Below are 14,678 nucleotides of genomic sequence, written 5' to 3'. Positions count from 1 at the left end.
CAGAAGTGTCTAAGACACGAGCCCAAATATCTTGGGCACTAGCACCTTTCCATACGAATGAGGGTCTTGAGCACTGATTTTCCCATGTATCTACTTGATATTTGAATCACATTTGAGCACAGGCATAATCACCATATATGGACTAATTGTGAAGTCCACTGTAGGCAGGTCACAAGTGTATGCATGTTTGTCACATTAGTCACAGTTAAGCATGGCCAGCAAGAGATGTTTGTTCCCTGGTTATGTTAGTACTTGTAATCTTTGCTAATTATGTTAAAACATGACTAAAAAATCACATGTAGATACTCCCTAACTGTCTGTAAATGTTGGGAGCACGCTTACTGGGAGGTGTAATAGCACAGCTCCAAGCCTGGGGCAGCCATACGATGACTAGAGGCAGTGCCAACTCTTGCCATGTCGATTGCAACAACATGATACGCTGCTGTTGTGGCAACAGCTGCTTTTGTACCCCATGCCCAACAAAGACAGTGCCCTGGTTGCACAGCTGCTGCCCTCCATACCCCCCGTTTTACTACTGTATCTAGGTGTCTCTTTCCTGAGACAGGCAAATATGGAAATGATGCATCCAAATAGGCAAGTGCCTGCCCATTTAGGCACTGTTCTTTCAGACTTAGCATGTTCTTTATGTGATGCGCTCTGAGGATCTCCATTAGCTCTACTAGAGCTATGCACACTTCATAGCCTTTCAGCTGGATCATGGCCTAAGTTCTTTTACCAGGCAAAACTCGTAGATATAATTACAATAAGTAGTAGGCATATTGAAGGAGAGGGGCTGAATTTTCTTGCACAATGTTTTTGTGCACAATACAATGTTGATGCAATGGCTTAGTTGAAGGAGAGTGGACGTTAAGAGTGCTTAGACTCTAGCAGTGATTAAACTCTTGCTCTCTTTTTATAAAGCTTTCTCTACAGTATCTCTAAATTTGTGGAATTGTTTCTGCCCTTTTATCAACACACTGCTATTGCTGCCATGGGACTTCCCTTTGGCCAGCTGCCATCAGTATAAATCCTTTTTCATTACCTCTCTTGAGTAAGCCAAATCCTTCTGCCTTTTTTCAGAGGCAGCATTGGGGGTCATGTTTTAAAGAGGCCTCCAGGGCATGTGTGGGTGTGAAGAACTATCTCTTTAAATTCCACTCTCTTCTCTCTTTAAAATGCCTGTAGCAGTGTTTCTAATTTGTGTCATACCATGTTGTTCCAAGTATAATTTTCTTCTAGAGGCAGGAATTGTTTGCCAGGTTCCACCTCATCCTCTTTTCACTTCTTCCAATGATCTCACACTCTGTGTGGCGCAACAACCAACACCCTAGCCATTTGCAAACTGAACTCTGTTATAAGTAAAGACAAGATGTGCAATCCAGCCTGCACACCATACATGGTGCACCATAGTTTGTACATCAGCACTTGCTATCAACTTGATTTCTTTTCATCACCTCTTAAAATAGCTGAAGCTCACAAGTAGTTCAGGATAAAAATCTCAATCCCAAACTCCCCAAATCCAGATTAATAAAATTCTTGCCTGAACTACAGGCATTTCTGGGGATTTGACTAGGAGTGTTAGTCGTATCCACTGCTTAGACAACAGCCACTTTCAGAATTAAATGCTGGATGTAGGTTTGGATTTGTTGATATCCTAAGGGTAATTTTGGCCTCTCCACTAGTTAGAACAACCCCATTGAGCACCATTTCTTAAATTCAGGGATGATTCAACTCTCAGATGATATATTATGCCTATCTTCAAACACGTTTGCTATTTTTACCCTAGTTAACCTGTTGCTCACTATTCTTTTGCAATATAATTAATTCAAAATTTGAATGCAACTTACTGGTGAGAAAATGATGGTGATGTGTAAATACTAAATAGTTTTCTGTTTACTAAAACATACCAGCTAAATTGCTTGCCAGGCTACTCACTCAAACTGAGACACTGTAAAAATGTCTGTTAGAAAGTGATGCAGCATCCATCCACCCAGTCAGGCCCCTTTAAGGTGGCTCAGTTTGAGTATCTAGCATTGTTAATTCCTTCTGAACATTTTGGCAATGGATTACTTTCACTGTCTTACACTAGAACTGCACCCAACAGCAGCACACATTCAGTAGTGCAAACCCAAAAACTTAATACAGTCATAGGATTGCCTTAGATCATTTTGGGGGGTTTTTTTGCCTTTTGCTTTTGGAGCCTTTAGAATTTTTTTTCCTGCCACCTTGAGGGCTAGACACTGAACTTAGCAAAACCTGTGATTCTCCTGACCCCAGAACCTTCCTAAAAAGCACCAATTGTTAAGAATCTCACAATAAAATGCTGAGAATTGGCCATCTAGCTTTTGGGTGACATAGGTTATATGCACTCCAGTACAGATGGATATCCTGTCTGGAAAGGAAGCCATAAATTGTAAAATGGAAGCTTTCAAAAAATACATGTCCATGTTATATGTGGAAAGAAGAATATTGGAATTGTATCACCTCAGAATATAAAATATTGTATCAGTCTATTGTTAACCAAGGAGGATGCTCACATCTGCTAAAATACTTTTAATCAGCAAACCTAACTACTTTGCATCCAAGAAATCTAAAAGAGCTGGCTGAGGAGATCTCTGACTCCTGGTACTTTTTTTCTTTTCTTTAATGAATCTCGGAATACCAGTGAAAATCCAGAAGACCGGAGGAGTGCTAGTTGGTATTCAAACCGGAGAATGTGCTGGTAGTCAAAAAGGGCAAGCAGCATCAATCTTAGAGGAAAAAGAATGGGAAAGCTGGTACTAGATTGTATTGCTAAGAAATCAAAAGATGAGACTGTAATTCAGGCCGGTCAACAAGGTTTTTATGGAAAATAGGTCTTTTAAAAAATGCTCTCACTGAGATCGCAAATCTGGTTGATGTAATATGTTTGATGCAGTAAGCAACAATATCCATTGAGTCCCTTTAATAATTTGTCAGGTGTTTGAAGTGCCCCTACTTCTCCCTATGGAAAGGCTAATTCAGAACTCACTCCTATGATGCTTATAAACTACCCAGTTCCTAGCATCAGTTTATTCAGGACCAGCTTTGTATGTGTACCACAGTTGTTCTTTAGCTTAAAAATTTAGATTTTTCTAAGACAACTGAGTAAATATGAAGGAAAACTCTGATTGAAAAGTTAACGCTGCATAAGAACAATAGAATACATGGCCTTCAAATATGGCTGAGATCATAAAATAGTCTTCCCTTGGGTAGCCTTGTTGCATGGGTGTATGTCCCATGGGATCCCAAAGAGATGCGTTTTAAGCCCAACACTACTCAATATTTTCAACAATGATCAAGCAATAGAAAATCTCTACCACTAAAATTAGTAGACAACAGCCTGACAGAGTGATAAATGGTGAGGATGGGTCAATTGTGCAGAATGGTTTGGATTCCCTGGCACCCCATGGGCACTTTTTGCTCTAGTACAGCAAAGTTTTATACATTTTAGGCTAAGGATTGCAGGCCACTCCTACAGAATGAAGGGGTTGTTTTCAGGAAAGCAGGGTCTATGAGAAGGATTTAGGGGGTCACAGTAGACAAAGCAACTGAATAAGAGCTGCCAGTATGATGCTGTGGTGGGCAGAACAACATGAACCTTGAATGTACAAGCAGAGAAATAGGAGAAGGGAGGTGATTTAAACACCATCTATGATGTTGGTGGTACTGATACTGGTGTGTATGTAAAGTCATAAAAATAATTTGAAGGCTAGAGGGGAGAGACTTAGAGCTCAATTTATTTACCTTCTCAAAAGGCTGAGAAGAGAGCGAAGTTCCTGCACAAGGAGACCATACCAGGTCCTGGAGAGCTCTTCAATCTAAAGGAGCACAGACACAGGGTGGACCAATGGCTTGAAGGTGAAACTAGATATACTGTAAATAAAATATTAGACCTTAAAAAAACAGAACAAAGAAAACAGTGAGTGACTGATTAGCTATGGGATAAAATGATGGAGGGAAGAACTAAGGCTTTCAGACCCTGACAGAGCTGAGGCACCTACCTGTTCAGCACTGTCAATGCATAGGCAGTTCTGGACATGCCTAGCAGCAGACATGTTAAGTGCCTAGAAAACTTTACTGGCAAAAGTAGAGGCTTTTATATACTTCCAGGGCTTTTGAGGGTTAGACAATAGACAAGAGTTACTCAAGAGTTTTAAGGATTTAAATTCTGGGCTTGTTCCTACAGGCAGTCAAGTGGAACTTGGGCACCAAAGTCCTTTTGTGGATCTAGCTCTGGAGACCTTTCCAGAGATATGGTTTAGTCAAAGTCAAGGTACAGGCAGGCCTCAGACTTACAACACAATTTGTTCCTGAAAACCACGTTTTAAGTTGAAACATCATAAGTTTGAACTAACTTTTCCATAGGAACAGTGTTATAAATGGGGAATTGGTTCCTTTATGACACTTGATACAGCTGTGTCCAGCCAGTAAGTCCATTGTGGTGGAAGGGGAGGGGGGAGGGAAGGGGCGTGGAGGGGCAGATCAACGTCCCCCACGGTGTGGGAGAGGCTGGGGCTGGGACTGTGGCTGTGGTAAGTGCTGCCCAGTCGGGGCCCGACAAGTGCAGGACTGAACTGTGGCTCACGGGGTCGGGGGCAGCAGCTCCCACCGCTGTGCATTGCTTGTCTGGTGGCTCATCCGGCGGTTCCTGCCGCTGCTCCCACCGCTTGTCTGATACAAGGATAATGGAGCAAAAATCAACTTAGTGGCCTGTGATACCCAGGAGGCCAAACAAGATGACCTAATAGTCCATTCTGACCTACACATCTGCTTTTTTGCCTATTAAGGAACAAGGAGAATTAAATCAATTTGACTATTAATGTATGTAGATATGCGTATAAAAGGTTGTTAGGACCCATTGTCTCATTCTCAGTGTTAAGTCTATTATATGTAGACAAAAAGATTTTTTTCTTCTCTGAAGTGTTTGATTATCTCAGGTTGTTACTCTAACTCGAAAGGCTTCTTGGAGGCTTGAGGTGGGGGGCTGCTTCACAGACATAAGGCGAATGATTTAGCTGCTTAAACAGAGAAGTGATGATTCTTCACTAAGCAGAGTGAGTTAAACTGTGAAAGTAAGTGAAAAAAGCACAGATGATTTGATTTTTTTTTAAATAAAAATCCTTTTATTCTACATTTCTGGTGGCATCTAGGGCTGTAGTTCATGAAGTCCTATATGCCTTCAGGTAGCCACTTTTGTTTTTTACTTGTAGCCTGGTTCACCACTCACTCCAGTGTCTCTTCTGATTGACTCAAATCACCAGAAAACACGTGTTTTCACTCTCTCACAGCAACCACCCCTCCCAATCTCCACTTCTCTGCATTGTCTGTGGCTTCCCTGCCTTTGTGCAGATTGCTCTTTTTTTAACTACTCAGGAGGTTTAAGGATTTAAAAGTATGTAAGGATTAAAATTTAAAAGTATCCCTGGCTGATACGTGGTAGCAGCAAAACATGCAGCTGAATTGTTGGACATGATGTATTTGAAAGCGCAGATAAACCTTACTCAGTGCCTTTTTTGGAAGCTGTGATTAAACCTGCTTAGAGGCACTGAACAACACTAATTGTGCCTCATTCTTGCAGAAGGCAGGGTAGAGATGCACCTTATAGACTAACTGAATCAGAGTTGCATCAGCTTTCATGAGCAAGCGCTCCCTTCATCAGAGGTGAAGTTTGTTCTCACCCATGCTTGCAGCCAGTTCAGCTATGTCGAGCTGTACCAGTTATCAGTAAAGGGTAGCTTTGTAATAGATATATCCAGGATCAGCTAAGCATGTGACACCCATGTGATCAAACAATGTTAACATTAGAGGACGGCAGAATCAGACTGTAAAGTTGGCTAGAATGTTTAGAGCCATGAAGTCTGCAGGAAATGAAGGCAATAAATATGATGCTGGGATTCAGGAAGGGGGATGAGATGAAGCATAGAGACGGGGCCTTAAATCATCCTGCACATTTGTTGTGTTATTGTTAGAGGTGCACCGATACATTAGTCCAATATCAGGTCGGCACTGATATAAAGAAAATTGACTATATCGGAAATCAGCCTGATGTGGCTGATAATTTGGCTGATATAAATGCCCGTGGATACGCACACCTGCAGCGCAGCACACAGGCAGCAAGGAGCAGAGCCCAGCAGGGTGCAGCTGGTAAGTCTGTTGTGGTGAAAGAGGAGGGGGAGGGAAGGGGCATGAGGAGCAGATCAATGCCCCCCACAGTGAGGAAGGGTGTGGGGCTGGGGCTTGGGTAGGCGCTGCCCAGCTGTGGCTCATCTGGGGAGAGGGGGGGGAAGGAGGGGAGCAGCTCCTGCCACTATGTGCCGCTCATCCCGCAGCTCCCACCACTACTTGTCCAGGAGGGGCTGGGAATGAGGATAGGGCAGATGTGCCCCAGGATCTGTGTGGGGCAGGCTGGGTGGGTTGCAGCTGTGAGCTGTGGCTGGGGGCTGTGCTGCACTGTGCTTGGGGTGGGTGGTGACAGCACTGGGAGGAGGCTATGGTGAAATTTGGAGTGGCTGCAGCCCTCCCCCGCCCCTCTGTAGTTCGCCTCCCAGCGCCACCGCCACCCACCCTGAGTGCAGATCTGGGGGCACATGCCCACACCCCCCCCCCATACCCTCCTGCTCAAGTGGTGGGAGCAGTGGTGGGAGCCTCACCCACTCTCTGCACCCCCCCTCCCAGATGAACCACAGCTCCATCACACCCGCCCCACCTAGGCATTGCCTACCCCAGCCCCAGTCCCACTCCCTCCCTCACTGCAGGGGCCTTGATCTGCACCCCCCATCCCCCTTCCTTCCCCCCACACGGCTGTATCAGAAATTGAATTGGTATCAGCCAGTTTGCCTCCTTAAAAAATCTCTCTCAGTGCACCCCTAGTTATTGTGGGTCTATTTTCCTCCTGTCTCTTTGTGCTGTCATATTATCTTTCCCTGCACCCTGAATGGAAAATTGATGAAGGGGAAAGATTGCAAGTGAAGGTCAGCAGTAAGAATTTGAAAACCACTGATTATCTTCCCAGAGCAGTGGGGGCTGGACCCGATGATCTCACAAGGCCCCTTCCAGCCCTAAACTTCTGTGAATCTCAATTCACATACCATACATGGGCAACTCCAGTTTTCCCATATTGAAATGCAGTTGGAAAAACTCTAACTCTTAGTGTATAAACCACCACTAGATGGCAGCTTAAGACCAAACTGTGGTTATGACAATATGGAGCTCAGGCCAGATTCTAATCAACCTGGTAGGCACCTACTGATGTATCTAAACTGTCCTATTAACTGAGGGCAAAAATGGATCAAGAAATAGCAATGGCTAAACGCTGTTGGGCAACTTCCTGATGTTCCAAAAGGGGCAATATCATTCTCTCTCCCTTAGATTGCTTGGAACTGTACCACAAATGAACAGGCAAGTAGTCCAGTTGCTACCCATGGCAGTTGACATTAGAAAATGCCTTCAGTAGAAGCAGGAAGAAGTGTTGAGTTATTTGATTTTCATGTCTCTGGTCAATCATTACTGATTGCCACTTCACTGAGGAATTCTTTGTGGATAGTTTTCTCTTCATCTGAAAGGAGGAGCTAATTAATTATTTTTATAACATCAGGGTTTGCCAGACATAGTAGTTGTGGTTTTCCGTGGGTTAGTGTTTTACAAGGAGATATGACTGTCTCTCTCTCAAAATATTCATCTTGCAGCAATTGTAGTTTAGTTGTTTTTCACTTTTAGTGGACTTGCTTCAAAAATTTCACTAAACTTTCAAATCTGGTTAAAACTATTTTTTAACTGAAAATGGAGCATCATCTTACGCAAGTCTTACATTTTAAAGCAGTGACACTTAGGAGTGACTACTCTTCATCAAAAGAGGAAGCAAAATAACCCAAGTGAAAAAAACCTGAAATTGTCTTTTAAAAGAATACCACATTTCCATTTTATTAAAAAATCCCATATCTACCTATGAATTTCTTCTGATCAAAATAACTTTACATCCATTATCTGAGAGTATTGGGTTCTCTGTGACTGTGCTAGTGTTAAAGACTTGTCTGTTAGTGTTAAGGGGAGGGAAAAAAACCCTTCTTGCATTTAGTTCAAGAAAAATGTGCTAAAGACAGAGAAGCATGGTATATAACATCATCACTGAATGCAGGGTAAGGACTCTGAATGCAGAGTTGGATTTTTTTGCCTATGCTAGAAAGAGAAAGTCTTCAGTGTCAGAGCTGAACTAGCTTACCACAGGTTGTGTGGTTGGGAGTTTGTGGATGTGTATGTGTCTGTGCATGTGCAAATGGGAAATTACACATACTGCAGCTGAACTAATTTGACTAGTTCCCATTTCTTCCAAAAGTGCAGTGCCCTGTTTGGAAGTTACCAAAGAACTCCTGCTCTCCAGCATTACTGCTGCACATTACCAAACAATAGTCCCTGGAGTCTCTGAAAATACATAGGTAGAAACAGTGTTGTAAGGTGTACTTTGTATAGTTGTTTCAGAGTCATGTTGCTGTGCAATAAAGCCGAACTATTTAAAAAATAAGAGCTGGAATCTGCTTCAGATGCTCAGTGTCTCAATAATGGCCCCCTTACATAGTTCCTGATGCAAAATCCAGTGAAGTCTATGGATCAAACCTTTGCTGTAGATGCTTTTAGTAGCTGTGCAATGACTGTGGTCACTAGGTGCAAGTACGTTGTTTCCTCAACATACCATGTGGGATGTTTGTTCACAGCCCATTTCCCAGTCAGTAAACAAAAAGAAAGGAGTATGCAAGTCTGCTGCTTGTACAGAAATGACTTTTTTGCATTACTTTATTAAATAGCCAATTCTAAAGAACAGTAAAAAATACAAAAAATGTGCATCATTTGGTGTTTCCTTAAAAAAAAAAAACTGTTAGCAAAAAATTAAAGTAGTTTAGCCCAATGCACATTATGCTGTCCATGCAAAAAGTATTTGGAAGTTATAGATACTGTTCCATCTCCTTTACCATAATTTAACAATGTATAGTTACATTAGTATTTCTAGTATGATTTTTCACATTTTTCTCTGTAAACAAGTAAAGTCCAAGGTCAATTAATAAAAAGGGCTTAGTAACAAACTAAAGGAATTTTTCCCTGTACAGTAATTACAATGCAAGATTCTGGAATTTGTTACCACTCACATGTATGTCAGTAGACTGAAACATTAGAAAGACTTCTATTAGTATAAAACTATGACTGTGTATTAAGTGTTTGAGTCTCAGGTAATAAGCAAATAATATAATAAGTTCTAGTTCTACAGACCCTTTCTGTTTCCCAAAGTACTTTCTACTCTTGTAATATCTTAGCATAACAATCATACAGTACCACTACTCCATACATAGCTGCTCTGCTTGTTATAAACCTCCAAACATTTGTTTTATAAAAAGCTTACAAATAACATGCACCTGGGGAGGAAGAACCAGCAGCATACCTACAGGCTGGGGAACTCCCTTCTTGTCAGTGCAGAGGCAGAAAAGGATCTTGGAATCATTATTGATGCCACAATGAACATGGGCCGACAGCATGGGGACGTGGTCAGGAAGGTTAACCGCACCTTGTCATGCATCCAGAGGTGCATCTCAAGCAGGTCCAAGGCGGTGATCCTCCCCTTCTATGCAGCACTGGTCAGGCCGCAGTTGGAGTTCTGCGTCCAGTTCTGGGCACTGCACTTCAGGAGGGATGTGGTCCAGAGGAGGGCCACCCACATGATCAGGGGCAGCAGGGCAGGCCCTACGAGGAAAGACTAAGGGACCTGAACCTGTTCAGCCTCCACAAGAGAAGGCTGAGGGGGGATCTAGTGACCTGTTACAAACTAGTCAGGGGGGATCAGCAGGCATTGGGGGAGTCCCTGTTCCCCCGAGCGCTACCAGGAGTGACTAGAAATAACGTTCGCAAGCTGGCAGAGGGTAGATTCAGACTAGACATCAGGAGGCGCTACTTCACTGTCAGGGCGGCTAGGATCTGGAACCAACTTCCAAGTGAAGTGGTGCTGGCTCCTACCCTGGGGGTCTTTAAGAGGAGGTTAGATGAACACCTTGCTGGGGTCATTTGACCCCAGTACTTTTTCCTGCCATGGCAGGGGGTCAGACTTGATCACCTGCTCAGGTCCCTTCCAACCCTACCAACTATGAAATATTTAGGTGATGAAAAACAGAAGCTATAAGATAATTTGGTGCACATGAAAGACCACTTGACAAATGTGTAGCTGCTGTTCGCTAAGTGGCTTGTTTCCCCAGAAATTTGTATAACGTGAGTACGTGGCAACAGACTGACTTCTTTCCCTTGTGTGGAAGAACTACTTACAAAGTAGAAGTTACACATTATGTTTCCCAAGGAAAATTAGAAATAAATTGACTTTCCTGTACAGACACCTTTCAGACAGTGGGCACTAGATTTGTTCGGAATTTTTTGTAGATTATTAGAAATGCTAATGCTGTATTTGTATTTGTAAGTCACGCCACAGAGTAAGTTTTTGAAGGCTTCAATACTAAGTGATCAAAACAAAGTTGGGTGAAGTTTTCATTATGAATCTTGAATTCTATAATTAAAGTGGGGGTGGAAATCAAATGGGAAATTCACTTTACTCTATTATTTGTTGATTATTCCCATCCCCAGAATCCAGGTTTTATGTGAAAAACCAGACAGCTGTGCTGTACTAATAATTCCCGTAAACCACAGGGCTAGATGGGATATGACAATCATCTAATCTGCATAAACATGAGCCATCACCTGGTTTCTAAACCAAGCCTGCAGGTTCTCTGCGAGTCATAACCTGACTTTTTAAAAGGTACCCAGTAAGGATTTGAAGATTTTATCCCATCTCTTAAAAAGTTAAATGAAATCTAGCTGCAAAGTTCTTTAGCATTTTCCACATTCATACCACTTTTCACTGCACACACGTGGCTGCAGGTGCAGAAGATGGATAGGAAGTGAAATAAAGTCATGTTCAGAGTCAGGGCAGTAGCCTGAGAATTTTATCAAGCCTGGGCTTAAAGCTGCATTGTCTGGACAATTACAGATAAGCAAAACACTACTTCCTTCCCTTAGAAATCCTGCAAATTGAAGCCATGGTATTTGCCCTGTCAAAGGCTGTTAGATTGTTCATAGAATAACCTATTAACCTTATGCCACAATGTCTGATTTACATAACTAAAATTTTAATAAAAATATCTGTAGTTTAAAGAACAGAAAAGTTCTTTGTATAAATAGATAAGTTTCTGGAAGCTGTGTTCAAGGAGATGACAACAGTTAATGGGGATAGTATTGTAACTGGGCCCTGAATAGATATACATAATGTAGCAGACAGAAAATACTTGCTTCCTAGAAAGGTCCAACATGTAGCTTTGAACATGCTACACCACTACAGAAGTAGAAAACATTTTAAGTATAAAACAAAATGATCAAATATGCTTTATTGCTGTTCATGGGAGACATTCCAACTCCCTTGATTATTCAGAAGTGACCTTTTTCCCCTTCCAGCTCTTTTCTCTTTGTTCAAGTTCAGCTTCAGTGAAGGCTGCTGGTCCCCAGTTTGTGATTAAGTGAGGATTCTTAGAACCTGCAAGACATGGTTCAGCATTTTAAACATGCACAGGTAAAATCGCCAATGACTGCATTAGGCTAGGGATAGAATTCGCGTCACTTTGCACACAACTAACTGCCGCACATTGGTTATGAATTTTTAGACAGACACTGCAGGTTCCTGATGTAGAACAGAGCAGCGTATGCTGTTCTTCAGCAGACCTCAGGAGAAAGTGAGGGTTAGAAGCAGCTGAGCACCCTTTGACCCAAGACCAGGAGCTGCAGACTTAAATTATGAAGTGATCCAGGGCCAAACATGCTCCCTGCTGCCTCCAGAACAGAGGAGCTACAAAGCTATTTTCCTCCCTCCTTCAATGAACACAGGGCATGGAGCCAGCAGAGTTAGGACTGCGCTTGTGAAAGTCAATCATTTAACATAAGCAAGGAAATGTCTTTGACCATTATAGTTGTGGTAGGGTATGTATCTAGGTCACCTATGCAAGCTGGCAATAGAAGTTTAACATTAGATTCTACATACACACAGCATAAAGACTTTATCTGTGAAAGATCATAAGGGCATGGCTAACCTAAGAGTTATGGTTGTTCTAATACACATTGTTTGACTGCATCAAATTCTAATTTCCCCTGGCCTTAAATTCCTGGCACCATGGTGATCCCCACCTCCCCCAAATACCGTATTTACTCAAATCCATGACAAGTTTTTTTTGCTCCCAGTCTAAATCTATATCTATAGATGGGGGGGGAGACGACAATGATGGACATGGGACACGGACGATGACACACACATGACACCTCATCTTAGATTCCAATTCTGACCTGGGGCAGGGGACGGGGCATGCAGCCAGGGGGAGTGTAGAGGAGAAGACAGTGGGGATAGGGTGCACAGAGGGGACTGTGTGATGGGGAGGGAAGAGGGCAGGTCAGGGAGACGGGAAGGAGGGAGCAAGGGAAAGATGGCACAGCCTGTCCTACCCCCATTGCACTGCTTACCTTCGGCTCCAGCTTTAACCTCTCTGGCACCAACTCAGCTAGGCCAAGAGCTGCTGAATCTGCTTCTGCCTGGCTAGAGGGGGCAGGGCTGCTGCTGACTGCCCCAGAGCTGAAGCCAGAGCCTCTCAGAACAGGTAAGTGGGGGTATAGGGAAGAGGCAGGCACTGGGGCTAGGGGAAAGACAGACACAGGGGGGACAAGGAAGGGTAGGGCAGGCACAGGTAGGAGTGAGCAGGGGACAGGGGGCAAGTGACAAGGGGGCAGACACTGGGGAAAAGAGGGGGACAGACAGGTGCAGGGAGGTAACAGATGGGGGTTGCACTGGGCAGGGGGACAGGTGGCAGGCACAGGTATGGCATGAACAAGAAACAGGTGGCAGGGAACAAGTGGCAAGGGGCAGGGGTCTGGTCCCTTCCCCCCTTGCTGTTGCCTTTGGGGGGGAATGAATTTAAGATGGTCACCCCTCCCTCAGTAGTTCGATTCTAAAGATGGGAAATAATAACAAATCTGTCAATTTTCCATGTGCAGAATCTAACAATTGTGGGTCATCTTAAATTTGAAATCCTCTTGGAATAGGGTAAATATGGTAAATCCTGGCCTTTTCCTTTTCTCTTGTAGCCAAAACACCACAAGTCTTCCTCTGACTCAGTCAAAGCTGACTCCTTCTCCAGCCAACATCACTGCTTTAACTAGACCAGGATCCAAGGCTTCACATAAATCTTAACAGGAAATCTCTTTAGGTTTTCAAAAAAGGTAGAGCCAGATAGCTGCTTCTATAAGCACACATCCAAGCATGAGGCCATGTCTGTTTCAATATTTTATCATGCCACTATTGTACACTGCTTTACTTTAGAGCAATGTGAAACTCTGCTATAGTCTTTGTTCTCAAAAGCCATTGGTGGGGGTTGAGCAAGAACTTTCAGTTTCTGCATGACTGTGTGGAGTCTGCAAAACCACAGCCACCATGCTCAAAAACAGCATACTCAGATCACCAAGCTGCTCAATGGCCATTGTTACAGAGGAAAAGGTCATCCCAGATAAATCAGCCATAGCTTCAAGCACTCTCTTAGACATATCAATGACAAGGGCTCTCTTAATCTGAGTTTTCTATACTGATAACCCACCTGGTTCTATTAATCGAATCAATCCCTCATGATGAGCTACTTTATCTTTCCAGCTCTTGGTGTTGTTGGCTGCCATTTCCAACTTCTTTTTAACTCCCTGAAACAAAGATCCAGCACTCTTAAAAACAAGAAATTTGCCTTATTTCAAATACAAGTGTGAATACACCCTCCCCAATGGATACAGGTGTGAACACACCCTCCCCCCACCCTGACACTGAAGCCATCCCACAAAAGCCAGCAAGCATCCTTTGTTCATAGTTCAGGCAGGAACAAACAGGTTCATGAAGTAACTTGATCAGCTGTTAAAAGAACTAATGATGTGCTTCAGTATAAGCTATTACGTGGACAGGGGAGATCAAGTTCCGGTTTTCTGCATTGGTGGAAGGCTGGTTGTTCCCCCTGCAGATTGAAATCCTCATTTCCATCTCAAAATAAGTTGATGTTTTCTGGTGAAGCTAAGACTCAGACTCAAGCTTCATGAATGGAGCAGGTGTTTCTAAGCAGATCTCCTGCTACCATCCTGACCACAAGCAGAGCAGCTTAAGCATCTTTGGGCCACATCCAGACAAGCTGTCAAGCACAGTCATGTGGTGCCACATACCGCACATTCAGTTGTTCTCTGTCCTGCAAGGGAGCAGCACAGAAGGTTCTTTGACCCCTGGATATCCAGGGGTCAAAAAAAACCCACACAAAAAAAAAGCAGAGCAGTGCACATTGGCAGCGTGTGCTGCTCAAAAGTGGAGCTGGAACACCTGAAGCCACACTGTGACTGCCAGCTCAGTGCTGGCCCCAGCCTCCTCTACCATGCCTAGGGTAACTTGCCAGAGCATAAGTAGCATAGGTGTTCCCTGCAGACAACTAGTGGTGGCGCAAGGTGCACCACTGCTAATTGCCCCTGGGGAACCAAACATCCACACCACATGTGGACATGGCCTTGGAGTTCATATTTTTGAGGGCATTAGCAAAAGGAGCAAAATTGCAAGCACCAGAATGTCTTTCCACTGC

At 43.4% G+C, this 14,678-nt stretch overlaps 1 protein-coding gene across 1 annotated transcript in view; it reads right to left on the bottom strand.

The window, feature by feature from the left end:
- Positions 1–8,776: 8,776 nt before the first annotated feature.
- SWAP70 (switching B cell complex subunit SWAP70) overlaps positions 8,777–14,678 on the bottom strand; it is a 70,019-nt gene continuing 64,117 nt past the window's right edge. Inside the window, exons 11-12 of the mRNA XM_006277490.4 lie at positions 13,674–13,770; positions 8,777–11,575 (exon numbers count right to left, since the gene is read on the bottom strand). Of these exons, the coding sequence (XP_006277552.3) occupies positions 11,466–11,575; positions 13,674–13,770 (207 nt within the window). The 3' untranslated portion in view covers positions 8,777–11,465. The remainder of the gene's footprint in view (positions 11,576–13,673; positions 13,771–14,678) is intronic.

Source organism: Alligator mississippiensis, chromosome 2 (assembly GCF_030867095.1).
Source record: "Alligator mississippiensis isolate rAllMis1 chromosome 2, rAllMis1, whole genome shotgun sequence".
NCBI classification, from domain to species: domain Eukaryota; kingdom Metazoa; phylum Chordata; order Crocodylia; family Alligatoridae; genus Alligator; species Alligator mississippiensis.
The sequence above is the reverse complement of the archived record's forward strand: the minus strand, read 5'-3'. Positions and strand labels throughout refer to the sequence as shown.